Below are 12,274 nucleotides of genomic sequence, written 5' to 3'. Positions count from 1 at the left end.
TTGGGTGGTAATCGGCCACAGCTTTATTCAAACGGCAACTATAACCTTGAACCGTGCTCTCCGCCAGCCGCTGGTCTCCCAGCGGGCGGATTCGCCCATTTCTCCTCCAACACCTTTACGCTGCAATAACTAGCCGCCAGCTGTGACTTAAACATTCCAAAGAGGCACTCCGCCTCAATAGCCGTTCCCCAGAAATACTTCTGAGCACACCATCCGAACCAAAAACCAAACCATCAACTCACAGGGGAGGGAGGGAGGGACAAAGCGCTTCCGCTCAAAGAGGAAGAGGGAAGGCGGGACAGTGGCATATATGCCCTCCCGGCTGACCGCCCACTCTCCTAACCGGAACCCTACATTAACCCCTGCATGCCCAGGCATAAGAGGAAGAACGTTCTAAAGGGGGGGGGAACAGGGGGGAGGGGGGGCCCACCAGTCCCTGCCCACCCTCCCTAAGCCGTCGGGTGGCCACCAGACTGTTGGCACCATAAGGAATGGGAAGGGGAACTCCAAACCTTCCTCTAGCCCCGCATACCACCCCAACTAACCCCTTCAATAACGACACTGACACCGTTCAACTTTTAACCTTTTATTTTGTTGGGTGGTAATCGGCCACAGCTTTATTCAAACGGCAACTATAACCTTGAACCGTGCTCTCCGCCAGCCGCTGGTCTCCCAGCGGGCGGATTCGCCCATTTCTCCTCCAACACCTTTACGCTGCAATAACTAGCCGCCAAGGAGGAGCACCGCCCTCAAACGGGGCTCCGACCACCACCCAACAAAAACATGGCCTGCTCCACCCCATCTTGGATACCTGAAAGGAAGATATCCAAACCTATCTCATTCAGGTGAACCCCATCGGGCCTCATTAATGAGCGGTTATCGCCCTCGAGCTGTCTGTGTCTGACAACCACACCACCCCGGGACCTGACGAAGCGGGAAATACGGGCATTAATCGTCCTTCTACACCTCTCGACTGCCTCCCCACCCTGCCATACCACCCGAGGAACAACCTCAGACCAGACCAGGACCACCTCACGAAAAAACGATGGAAAACGCTCCAAATCGGACCTGATGAGGGCCAACAATTCCACCAGGGGAACAGAACCCATATCGTTCCCCCCAGCATGTAGAACTAAAATAACCGGGCCACTGGCCTGCGAACCGATCTCGACCACTTGAGACAGGAGCTGAGCCCATCGCAAACCCCGGATTCCTCTCCAGGCCACATCCACCTCCCGGAAGCCGAGGGACCTCCCCCCAGGTCGGCAATCAGCTCTCTGCGCCGCCCAGAAAACATATGAATGGCCCACGATCCAAACGGCCGGACGCCCAGGACCTGCAAGAAAAAAGAGTTAGCACCAAGCAAACACCACACAAAAACCACAAGACCTGTAAACAACCATCAAATGGACCAACACAGACAAGTAAAATGCACAGAAACAAAATATAACACTCCCCCCTATCACGTCACTTTTTTTATTTTTTTTTATTTGTTTTTTTATTTTATATCAGCAGGTCCGGTCTAATATACCTAGCAAAACAGGCAGACTTCCACCTGCCAATTCTCATAACCTCCGACTCAGGTAGACCAGCCCTAGCGGCTTCCGTAGCCGCCCCAATACGGAATGAATGAGTACCGAACTCCCTGGGATTCACCCCAACCAACTCCAAACAAGACCTCAAAACTCGGGTAAACTGGAATTTGGTCAAGGGAGAACCGTCCGCATGCGCAAAGAAATTACAGCACTCCGGGCGAACTGAACTATAGCTGCCCACTAACCCAACAGGGCAAGAAATCCCAGATACCGGATATAGCGGAATCCAGGCACCCCTGCCAAACTGGTCCGTCTTAGACCGCCGGACCCGAATCCTCACAGAATCACCACCTAACACTACGTCCTGATAAGAAAGACCCCCTGGCTTTCCACCCGATGGGGCAACTAATTCACCCAACCTCAGGGCCGCAAAGAAGGCTATGCTAAAACTACAAGAAAACAATGCCACCTCAAAAGGCGACGTGCAAACTTCGGGGAGCCCGGACAGTAGCCTACCCAGCAAGTTAAAAGAGATCGGTCTCCGGCTTTCCCGAGAGACGAACTCCTTTCTCCAGCCCCTCATGGCCTGACGGATGACGAACTGCTTAGTGACATCTACCCACCCGCGCAACTTGAAATGAAAGGCGACACCCGCCAGTCGCCGCTGCGCCACCGCTGCCGAAACTCGCGTAGCCCGCAAGCGCAATAACCAATCAATCGTGACCTCCAACCGCAGGTCATCCCGGGAGACCACGTCCCTGTCATTCACCATCCCCCACCACTCAGCCCACGCCTTACCATGCGCCTGCCAAGTAGCCGGGGAAACAGACGATCGAACCAGCGACATCAGCTCCTGTCCACCAGGTCCCACAGGTACGACGGGCATTCCCTGCCCTCCAAATCCGCTCCCGGAAGAAAAGACCTGAAATCCTGCCAACGAAAACGGGAAAGAGCATCAGCAATTTTATTGTCAACACCAGGAACATGACGAGCCCTAAAATAGATATTACACTCAAGGCACCGAAGTACGAGATGCCGGAGCAACGCCAGGACCGGGAGGGAAGAGGAAGACAAAGTATTGACAGCATAAACCACACTCAAATTGTCCGTCCAAAAAGAAACATGCGTATTGGACAACCGGTCCCTCCACAACTCCACTGCCACCACAATCGGGAACAACTCCAATAACGTAAGGTTCTTGCACAAACCATCCACTCGCCATGCGTCAGGCCACTCACCGGCACACCATTCCACCCCCAAAATCGTACCAAAGCCGCAGGACCCGGAAGCATCCGAAAACAGGGACAGTTCAGAGTTAGGGGTAACCACAGACATGTAACAGGTATGACCATTGAAAGAACGTAGAAAAGCCTTCCAGACCCTCAAGTCCTCCTTCAGTGACGCAGTGATACGGATGCGATGACGGGGGGACTGGACACCCCTGGTGGCTAAAGATAAACGGCGGGCAAAAACACGGCCCATGGGCATCACCCTACAAGCAAAGCACAAGAGACCCAAAAGAGACTGCATCTGCAGGAGTGTAACCTTCTTAACTGCCAAAAACCCATCAATTAAATCCAAAAGCTTCTGAAGCTTATCACCCGGTAATCGAAAAACCATATCAACCGTGTCAATCTCAATACCCAGAAACGATAAACACGTGACCGGGCCCTCTGTTTTCTCCACGGAAATCGGAACCCCAAACTGCGCCATCCTCTCCAAAAACAGATTCAGCAATAACAAGCAACCATCACCAGATTCTGGAGAAACAAAAAGAAAGTCATCCAAATAGTGCAAAACAGACGTAGAGCCCGACTCATAACGGATGACCCATTCCAGAAAGGAACCAAACAACTCGAAATAATGACATGAAATGGAACAACCCATAGGGAGACAGGTGTCATAGTAAAACTTACCGTCTACACAGCAACCAAGTAAATGAAAACAATCAGGGTGAACCGGAAGCAGACGGAAAGCTGATTCAATATCCGACTTAGCCAGGAGGGCCCCAGGTCCCGCCTCCCTGACCAACGCAACCGCACGGTCAAAAGAGACATAAGACACCGAGGCGTCCTCCGGACTAATGGCATCATTAACTGACGAACCCTTCGGGTGAGAAAGATGATGAATCAACCTGAACTTACCCGGTTCCTTCTTAGGGACAACGCCCAGCGGAGATACTCGCAAATTAGGGAATGGCAACACATCAAAAGGACCCTTAATCCTACCCAATGAAACCTCCTTAAGGACCTTGTCCCTAAGAACATCCGGCAGCTCCCGAGCCGACTTCAAGTTATCCGAAAAAACCGGAGAACGATTAAGAACAAAAGGGATAAAAAACCCGAAGGAAAAACCAAAACGGAGTTGCGCCGAAGCCTGTTTATTGGGGTACCTGTCTAACCAGGGGCCCATCTCTGCCACGCTCACCGGGGTCCTTAAAACCCCCTTGCTCACACTGTTTAGCTGACCTGACTGCAGGGGCGGGTACATTTATTAGCGGGATGAGGGCCTCCGCAGGCGGAGCACTCATGCTTGAATCTACATAGCCCGGCGAACCTACAGCTTCCTTCGTTAAATAACCAGCAGGACCCGGGGCGGCGGACGGCCACCGATCCATGGGAAGGTGATCCCCCTGAACCAGCGGCCGCCGCTGGAAAGGGGGGGGGCCTCTGCGCAACCATTAACCTCAACCACACATCCGTCGCCTTAACCCCCCACCCCATCTCCGGGTGTAACGCCAACCGCCGCCGAAACTCCTCATCATACCGCCACCAGGCGCTGCCCCCGTGCGATTTATAAGCACTATAAATAATATCCTGATAAACGAACATCTCGGAACATCTCTCAGGATGGCGTTGCCCCATAACACAACCCAAAACGGAAAAAGCCTGCAACCAATTGTTCATGGTCTTGGCCACCCGGGGTCTACGCTCAGAAGGCCTATCCGAAAAACGCCTCTCCTTATCCACTGTGTGTTGGTCAACCGATATGAGGGACCAAACATCCACATACTGGTTAGCCCACACCTTTTCCCTAACCGCTTCCTCCAGGTGGGAACCAAGGAGGCTAACCCCGCAATAACATGAATCCTTGTGAACTCCCGCCAGCACGGGCGCCTGTCTAACGCTAGGAGGAGGGGTTCCCTGAACCTGGGCAGGCGGCTGCAACCGATCTAACAACAACTTCAATAGCTCAGCCGTGCCCGTTTCCCCCGCACCCGCCCCCAACTCACCCACAGAATGGTACTCACCGGAAGAAGAGACAGGAATCACCGGAGCAGCAGGCATCGGAACCTCAGGCTGCACAGACGCCGTAGAAGCCAGGCCACGGACCCTGGATGACCGAGGACGCGACCGCCCAGCGCGACGCGAACGACTCACTCGACCAGACTCCCCCGACGCAGCCATCGACCCTTCAGAGGAGGACGGCGAACGCCATCTGGAGGATCTGGAGCGCCTACTCCGCGCCGAGCCGTCAGACCTGCGGCGGGAGTGACGCCTGCGGGAACCTCGCTGGACGCGTCTCCTGCTCTCCGGGGAGGAGGACGACGAGCTGGATCGCACCCTGCGCTGGCGTGACCCCTGGGGAAGGGAAAGGGGAGGCGGCAGCGGGTAAGCAGGAACCGCAGGGGCAGAAAGGGGGTCCCCCCGCACCCCATTGCCACTATTAGACAGAGGGGCGGCCGCCTCCACAACTGCAGCTGGTGGCAGAGCCCCATCTAACTGCTGCTGCCCTTGGGGAGCATGGGGGGGCAAGGACTGGGAAGCTGGAGGGGTGAGAGGGAGACTCTGAGAGGAGGAGCTGCTGGCCTGACCCCCCATGACTATTCCACCGCTCCAAGCTGCAGTTACACGAGCGGCAGCCGGACGGGACATGTGAGGAGAGGAAACCGGAAGGGGCGGAGCTACCGCCGACTCGGCAGCACAGGGGACCTGCCGGCCAGCATGAGAGACAGCAGCGCCGGCCGGGGCAGTCAGGGTAAGTGGAATTGAAGGGGGGGGACTGTACCCGAACCTAGCGGGGGGGCGGATGTGCCGAGCAGACCGCCGGCCCCCCACCGCAGTATCGGGATCGCCGGGTATTACCTCCGCAGGGGGACACGCCAAGCCAGGGGAGGAGGAAGATAGAGGGGGGCCGAGGCTGCTCAAAAATGAGCGCAGCCATCCCTCACCTCCCTCCGCCAATCTCGCCCTCAAAGCATCCCGCAGAGGGGCATCTGAGGCGGCCATCTTCATGCGGACAGAGCGCAGCACCTACACCACAAAGCGCTTCCGCTCAAAGAGGAAGAGGGAAGGCGGGACAGTGGCATATATGCCCTCCCGGCTGACCGCCCACTCTCCTAACCGGAACCCTACATTAACCCCTGCATGCCCAGGCATAAGAGGAAGAACGTTCTAAAGGGGGGGGGGAACAGGGGGGAGGGGGGGCCCACCAGTCCCTGCCCACCCTCCCTAAGCCGTCGGGTGGCCACCAATGGAAGGGTTATGTCAGTAAGCCAGTGTGGAAGGGCGACAGTCTCAGAGAGTACACCGCAGGCTGCACCAGTGTTGATTAGAAATGGAATATCTTTTACGGCCACCTCCAAAGTTATACTGGGGGAGGGGCCGGCAGGAGGGACGTTGACTGCCATATACTGTGAGAACCCTCCTGACACTGGTTTGCCTGCCTCCTAGACTGAAGGAGGAGGAAAGTCTGACTTCCCCTTTCTTGGTAAGCTTGCCACAGATTGCGACTTCGACAATGGCGTTTGATATGACCAGGCCTGCCACACCCAAAACAGACTCGGGGCAAGGACTGATTGTCTGCACTCATTGCAGCCATTATGGCTTGAGTTCTCCTTGGGGCATTTGCTTCCAACCCTTTTGCTATCTGTTCTAACTGGTCAAAGGGCAAGGACTTCCATTCAGGACGGACTGAAATTAACAGTTTGTTTATTTCTGCCGCAGACCGTCTACTAGGGTATGGGATAGAAGGCGCATGTGGACTGGTTCTTTCAGATTAAATCCCATGTCCTGATAAGTTTGTTTAACCCTCAGTGCAAACTTCTCTATAGATTCTGTCTTATCTTGTGTAATATCTTGGAGTGTAGAGGACTGTTCTGCTAACTTCTCCTTTGCCCACGCTTGCAGTCCATGGATGAAGTGTATTCCAGAATCCTCATCACGGGGGTCAAAATTGGCCCTGTTCAGAGTGGGCTCTTTTATGTGGCCTCGCACTATAGAAGAATAATCTCTTGTTTTGTTTTCTACTATACTCTTTAAATCAGACCATGTGCAGCCATATGTTTGATAAACCTGCTGCATTTTCCTGTAGAAAGTCATGGGATGTGTTTCAGGCTCAGGCAGCATATTCACTATGGTGAACAGCTGTTGTGGTGTGAAAGAAACATATTTGGGTGGTCCGGTGGGTGGTCTTATCTGGCCGAAAGTGTTAACTATAGTTTCATAAGTTTGAGTTCTGTATTCTTTATCTGATCACATAGGGTATCCAGTTGCTCTTGAAAGTTAGTGCTCCTGGGGAACAACCGTCTTATGGTTGTAATTCCTTCTGGAGTCTCATCTGGGGTGCCTTCATATTTCCCACAGGCCCCCCCCCCCCCCCTCCCCGGTGACTGTGCAAAAGATCTTGTATTAAGATTGGAGCTAACTGGTTGTTCACCTACAGGGGTACCAGTACTGTCTGCAAGGTATTGGTCGTCTGCTGACTCTTGTGCCATATTACCAGTTGTCCCTTCTGCCTCACCTTTTTCATCCTTTCCGGCAACCCTGATATTCATAGGTACCTGAGGTGGGGGTTTAACTGTCCCATCTGGATAGACTATGGGATATAATGGAGTAGCTTTTGAGATGGGAGGTTTTGGGCAGAGAGGTATCTCTGGCAGTGGCGTCTCTAGCTTTCAAATTTTGGGGGGGCACACTGGGGGCCAGGACAAAAGTGGGGGGGGGGGGCAGCTATAACAACGATACATTTACACAAGTGTGCTTAGAAATGCTGTAATACTTTACCCAATACCTAAAACCGCAATAGGGAAGAAAAACCCCAATCACTCAGATTTCAACATGTCCTAGCTGCCTGGGGATCTGTGGATGACACTTATGGAGGGGGATCTGTGGATGACACATACCGTTTATAGCATCTTATGCTATGTGTCATCCACAGATCCACCCCATATCAGTGTCATATCGGGATCCCTCTCGCTATAAGGCCCCATTTACACATACGAAATTTGCGTAACGGAATTGCGGACCCATTCATTTCTATAGGGCAGCACGACGTGCTGCCTGATACGGAAATGCGCAATTCCGCTGTTACGGACGTCTGATTGGAGCCTAACAGTGTCATCCACAGAGTGGCACAGATCCCCCCCATTACCGTGTCATCTACAGATCCCCCTCCCTATAACAGTGTCATCTACAGATTCACCCCCCGTAACAGTGTCATGACATCCAAAGACCCCCGATCCCCCTCCCTATAAAACTATAGGAGTATCATCCACAGATCCCTCCCCCCCCTATAACAGTGTAATGACTCATGACATCCACAGACCACAGACCACAGATTACCCTCCCACCGCTCACATTTGAACATGATTTCTCTAAACGGTAAAGTAAACATTGTAATCATCCAGGCTGCACTGACAGTAACTTTAAAGGGGTTCTGCACTTTCATTTAAAGGGGTTGTCCGGGTTCAGAGCTGAACCCGGACATACCCTTATTTTCACCCCGGCAGCCCTCCTGAGCCTGGCATCGGAGCATCTCATGCTCCGATGCGCTCCCGTGCCCTGCGCTAGATTGCGCAGGGCACAGGCTCTTGTGTTTACAATAACACACTGCCGAGCGGTAACTTCCGCCCAGCAGTGTGTTCGGTGACGTCACCGGCTCTGAGGGGCGGGCTTTAGCTCTGCCCTAGCCGTTTTACTGGCTAGGGCAGAGCCAAATCCCGCCCATCAGTGCCGGTGACGTCACCGGGGTTCCTGTCAGCCCCATAGAGAGCCCCGGTACGTCACCGGAACTCAGAAAAATGCCTTTGCCCTGCGCGATTTAGCGCAGGGCAAAGGAGAGCATCGGAGCATGAACTGCTCCGATGCTCATGTCAGGGGGGCTGCCGGGGTGAAAATGGAGGGATGTCCAGGTTCAGCTCTGAACCTGGACAACCCCTTTAACTGATGATCTATACTCTGGATAGATCATCAGCTTCTGATCGGCAGGGGTCAGACACTCAGTACCCCCGCCGATCTGCTGTTTGAAAAGGCAGCGGCGCTCGAGCAGCACCGCGGCCTTCTCACTGTTTACCGCCGGCCCACTGACTGACATCACGACTAGTCTCAACTAGCCTGAGCGCGGCTAAGCTCTGTTCACTTGAATGGAGCTTAGCCGCACCCACGCTAGTTGATACTAGTCGTAACTCGTGACATCACTGGGCCGGCGGTAAACAGTGAGAAGGCCACGGCGCTACTGGAGCACCGGTGCCTTCTCAAGCAGCTCATCGGCGGGGGTCCCGGGTGTCTGACCCCCGCCGATCAGAAGCTGATGATCTATCCAGAGTATAGATCATCAGTTAAATTAAAGTGCAGAACCCCTTTAACTTTTAAATCAGGAAGATTCTGGGGCAGCCGCCAGCCAGCTCTCCTCTCAGACTCTTAGTCAGTCCACTCAGTCACTACTTGTAAGTTGTACCTTATTATTATTAAGTTAACCTGCTACACACCGTCACGACTAGGTCAGGCTCAGTCCAGTCTGTTCGGTATCGGTAGGTTAGGGTAGGGTAGGGCCACACCACGCCACACACTGTCTGTTCTCTAGTCTGGGCCTGGCTGGCTTAAAGGGCTTCTGTCACCCCACTAAAGTCATATTATTATTTTTTTGCCAACTTAAATTCCTTATAATGTGATATATCAATATATAATGCTCTTACTCATTTTGGTTGGCCAGTTTCTTCAAAAAACAGACTTTTATAATATGTAAATTACCTCTCTACCAGCAAGTAGGGCGGCTACTTGCTGGTAGCAGCCGCATCCTCCTTTCATAAAGACGCCCCCTCCTCATGTTGATTGACAGGGCCAGCGAACGCGCTCGTCCTCTGGCTGGCCCTGTCTGCGTTTTAAATCTGGCGCCTGCGCCGTACCTGTCTTCAGTCGGCGAAGGCGCACTGAGAGGAGGACGCTCGCTCGGCCGCTCCTTCCTCAGTGCGCCTGCGCCGGGTGTAGATGTGATGTCATCGGCGAGAGGGACTGACTCACCACAACAAGTTATGAGACAATACTCTGCTTTATTGAGGAAGTTACATTCTTATAAATCCTTATCAGGGCGTTATCTAATAAGCATATTTATGATAGGCTTAATGTTAATGTTCAGTATCACAAGGAAACGTCATTAGTTCTGCAGTTCTGCAATTTGCTATTTATGAATATAAAAGTGAGCAGATTATATGTTATCCTATTGCATACAAGCTTTATACTCATGTACGTAATATACTTGTATAAAAAAAGCAAGCATGTGATTATTTGGTAATTGCAAGACTGAAAAGGGGAAGTAGGGGAGAAGAGGGAGGTGGAGACAGACAAGAGGGAGAGGGAGAGAAATCTTCAATACATTCTGTCACATCGATTCCATAAATTCCATAACAGTTGTACCACCATAAAAGGTACTGGCTTCACGACTACAAGGGACCTTGCCATAGGCACATTAATATGGACCATCAAGGGCCACTTGAACCACCATCTGGCCTGTGTCCCTAACACCAGAGTGTGCCCCAGAGAATTCCTGTGCCATTCTCCTCATCACTTATGCAGTCCTGCCCAGGGACGACGCAACCGTGAATAACCAGAACTGCATTCGCCCTGGCCCACCTAATGCTCACACCGTGACCTCACGTATAATTCCCCTGTTGGTCTGGCTCACTGCAATTGTCACATGTGCCACCTTTAGTCCACCACTGACTCCCCTCCTTCCCTATACTTATATTAGGACTTTAGAACAATGGAATCATTACATAGCACAATGACACAACAAAAAGGGTAAGACTTACCAATGTACACCTAATAATATATCACTGAGGTTGTGGTGCTTTTTCAACCTAACAGGGTCCTGTAGCAAAATTTAAAATGGCCTAGTATGTGTTGGCTCACACCATCATATGACCCCATTTGTGGTCAAAAGTGACAAATTCTTGTTCACCCACTGACTACTCATCATCAGACAGAAGCTTCCTCCTCTCATTGAAGAACACTTGAGCCTTACCTGGTAATCATTTTTAGGATTTTTGGCTCTCATAATACATTCTATAATATTTACTGGTACATTGAGTGCCCTCCTGAAGACACCATCATTTTAGCAAACAAACACATGTGATAGGCCTAACAGTCTTCGTGTAAGAGTAAATATTTGTGGTTTTAGTAAAATAGCTCAAGGCAGACATAATATGAGAAATGTTCCTATTAAGATAATAAACAAAACAAAATCTATGTATTCCTGCTCAAAAATAACTCCACAGGTATATGGTCTCCACAGGTAAAATATACCTTCCTATCTGAATCTGCGGTGACCACTAAGCTTTGTTCACATTTCTTTTTTATATAAACTTTTATTAGGTTAAATCCATAATACAATTTTTCCAAAGAAAAAAAAGGGATGAAAGGAGGAAGAAGCATCAGACAGATTTCTCAATAATATAAACTCCTACTATTCCATAGCACCTCCAAGTTGACCATATCCTCTTCCATTTTTCCTCAATGTTCCTTTGCTTATATAGAATATTTTCAAATCTTTTAACTTTATTCACTACATACACCCACATCTTTAAATTGGGGGACTTCCTAGAGAACCAGTCTTGTGATCATTAATCGAGCCAAAAAGGTTATTCATGTAAGGAGTATCTTGGTGTCCTTAGTACAGTTCACCCCAGAAATATCATTCAATAACTAACATTGTGGACTCAAAGGAATCCTTACCTTTAAATTATGCGTTATAAATTTTTAAACTGAACTCCAATAATTGCTAATCTCACAACACAACCAAAAGATATGCAAGAAATCTGCATCTTGGATGGTTAGAGGATTCCTTACACCCACATTTATTTACCCATAATATATAATCTATGCATAATATTAAACTGAACTACTATGTGATTAAAATTATGTGATATAAATCTTAAATTTTTAATATTTAAATATATATTCCCAATCTATAGTGCCAGTATTAAGGCAATCCACCCCCCATGCTTTTTGACCCAGGGAGACTGACCTATTAAATAGTGACTTAACTAATATCTTATATAGTTGCGAAATCTTCATCTTGCGACTCAGGTTTCCCTTTGTATCTTTAATCAATGTGCATGGTTCAATTATTAACCCCTTAGGGACACAGCCTTATTTCACCTTAAGGACCAGGCCATTTTTTGCAAATCTGACCACTGTCACTTTAAGTGCTGATAACTTTAAAACGCTTTGACTTAGCCAGGCCGTTCTGAGATTGATTTTTCGTCACATATTGTACTTCATGACACTGGTAAAATGAAGTAAAAAAAAAAAAAATTTCTTGCACAAAATAATACCTAATTTACCAAAAATTTGGAAAAATTAGCAAATCTCTAATTTTCAGTTTCTCTACTTCTGTAATACATAGTAATACCCCCAAAAATTGTGATGACTTTACATTCCCCATATGTCTACTTCATGTTTGAATTATTTTGGGAATTATATTTTTTTTTTGGGGGGATGTTATAAGGCTTAGAAATTTAG

The 12,274-nt window shown here is 50.0% G+C and overlaps 1 protein-coding gene across 1 annotated transcript; it reads right to left on the bottom strand.

The window, feature by feature from the left end:
* Window positions 1–433: 433 nt before the first annotated feature.
* On the bottom strand, window positions 434–2,502 carry LOC122924303. The gene is made up of 2 exons (XM_044275255.1): window positions 2,334–2,502; window positions 434–1,336 (listed from the first exon to the last, which is right to left on the bottom strand). Exons 1-2 carry the CDS (start codon window positions 2,419–2,421, stop codon window positions 750–752), a joined length of 675 nt encoding a protein of 224 aa, XP_044131190.1. The 5' UTR covers window positions 2,422–2,502; the 3' UTR covers window positions 434–749.
* Window positions 2,503–12,274: the final 9,772 nt, after the last annotated feature.

Source organism: Bufo gargarizans, unplaced genomic scaffold, assembly GCF_014858855.1.
Source record: "Bufo gargarizans isolate SCDJY-AF-19 unplaced genomic scaffold, ASM1485885v1 original_scaffold_998_pilon, whole genome shotgun sequence".
In the NCBI taxonomy this organism is placed as follows: domain Eukaryota; kingdom Metazoa; phylum Chordata; class Amphibia; order Anura; family Bufonidae; genus Bufo; species Bufo gargarizans.
The sequence above is the reverse complement of the archived record's forward strand: the minus strand, read 5'-3'. Positions and strand labels throughout refer to the sequence as shown.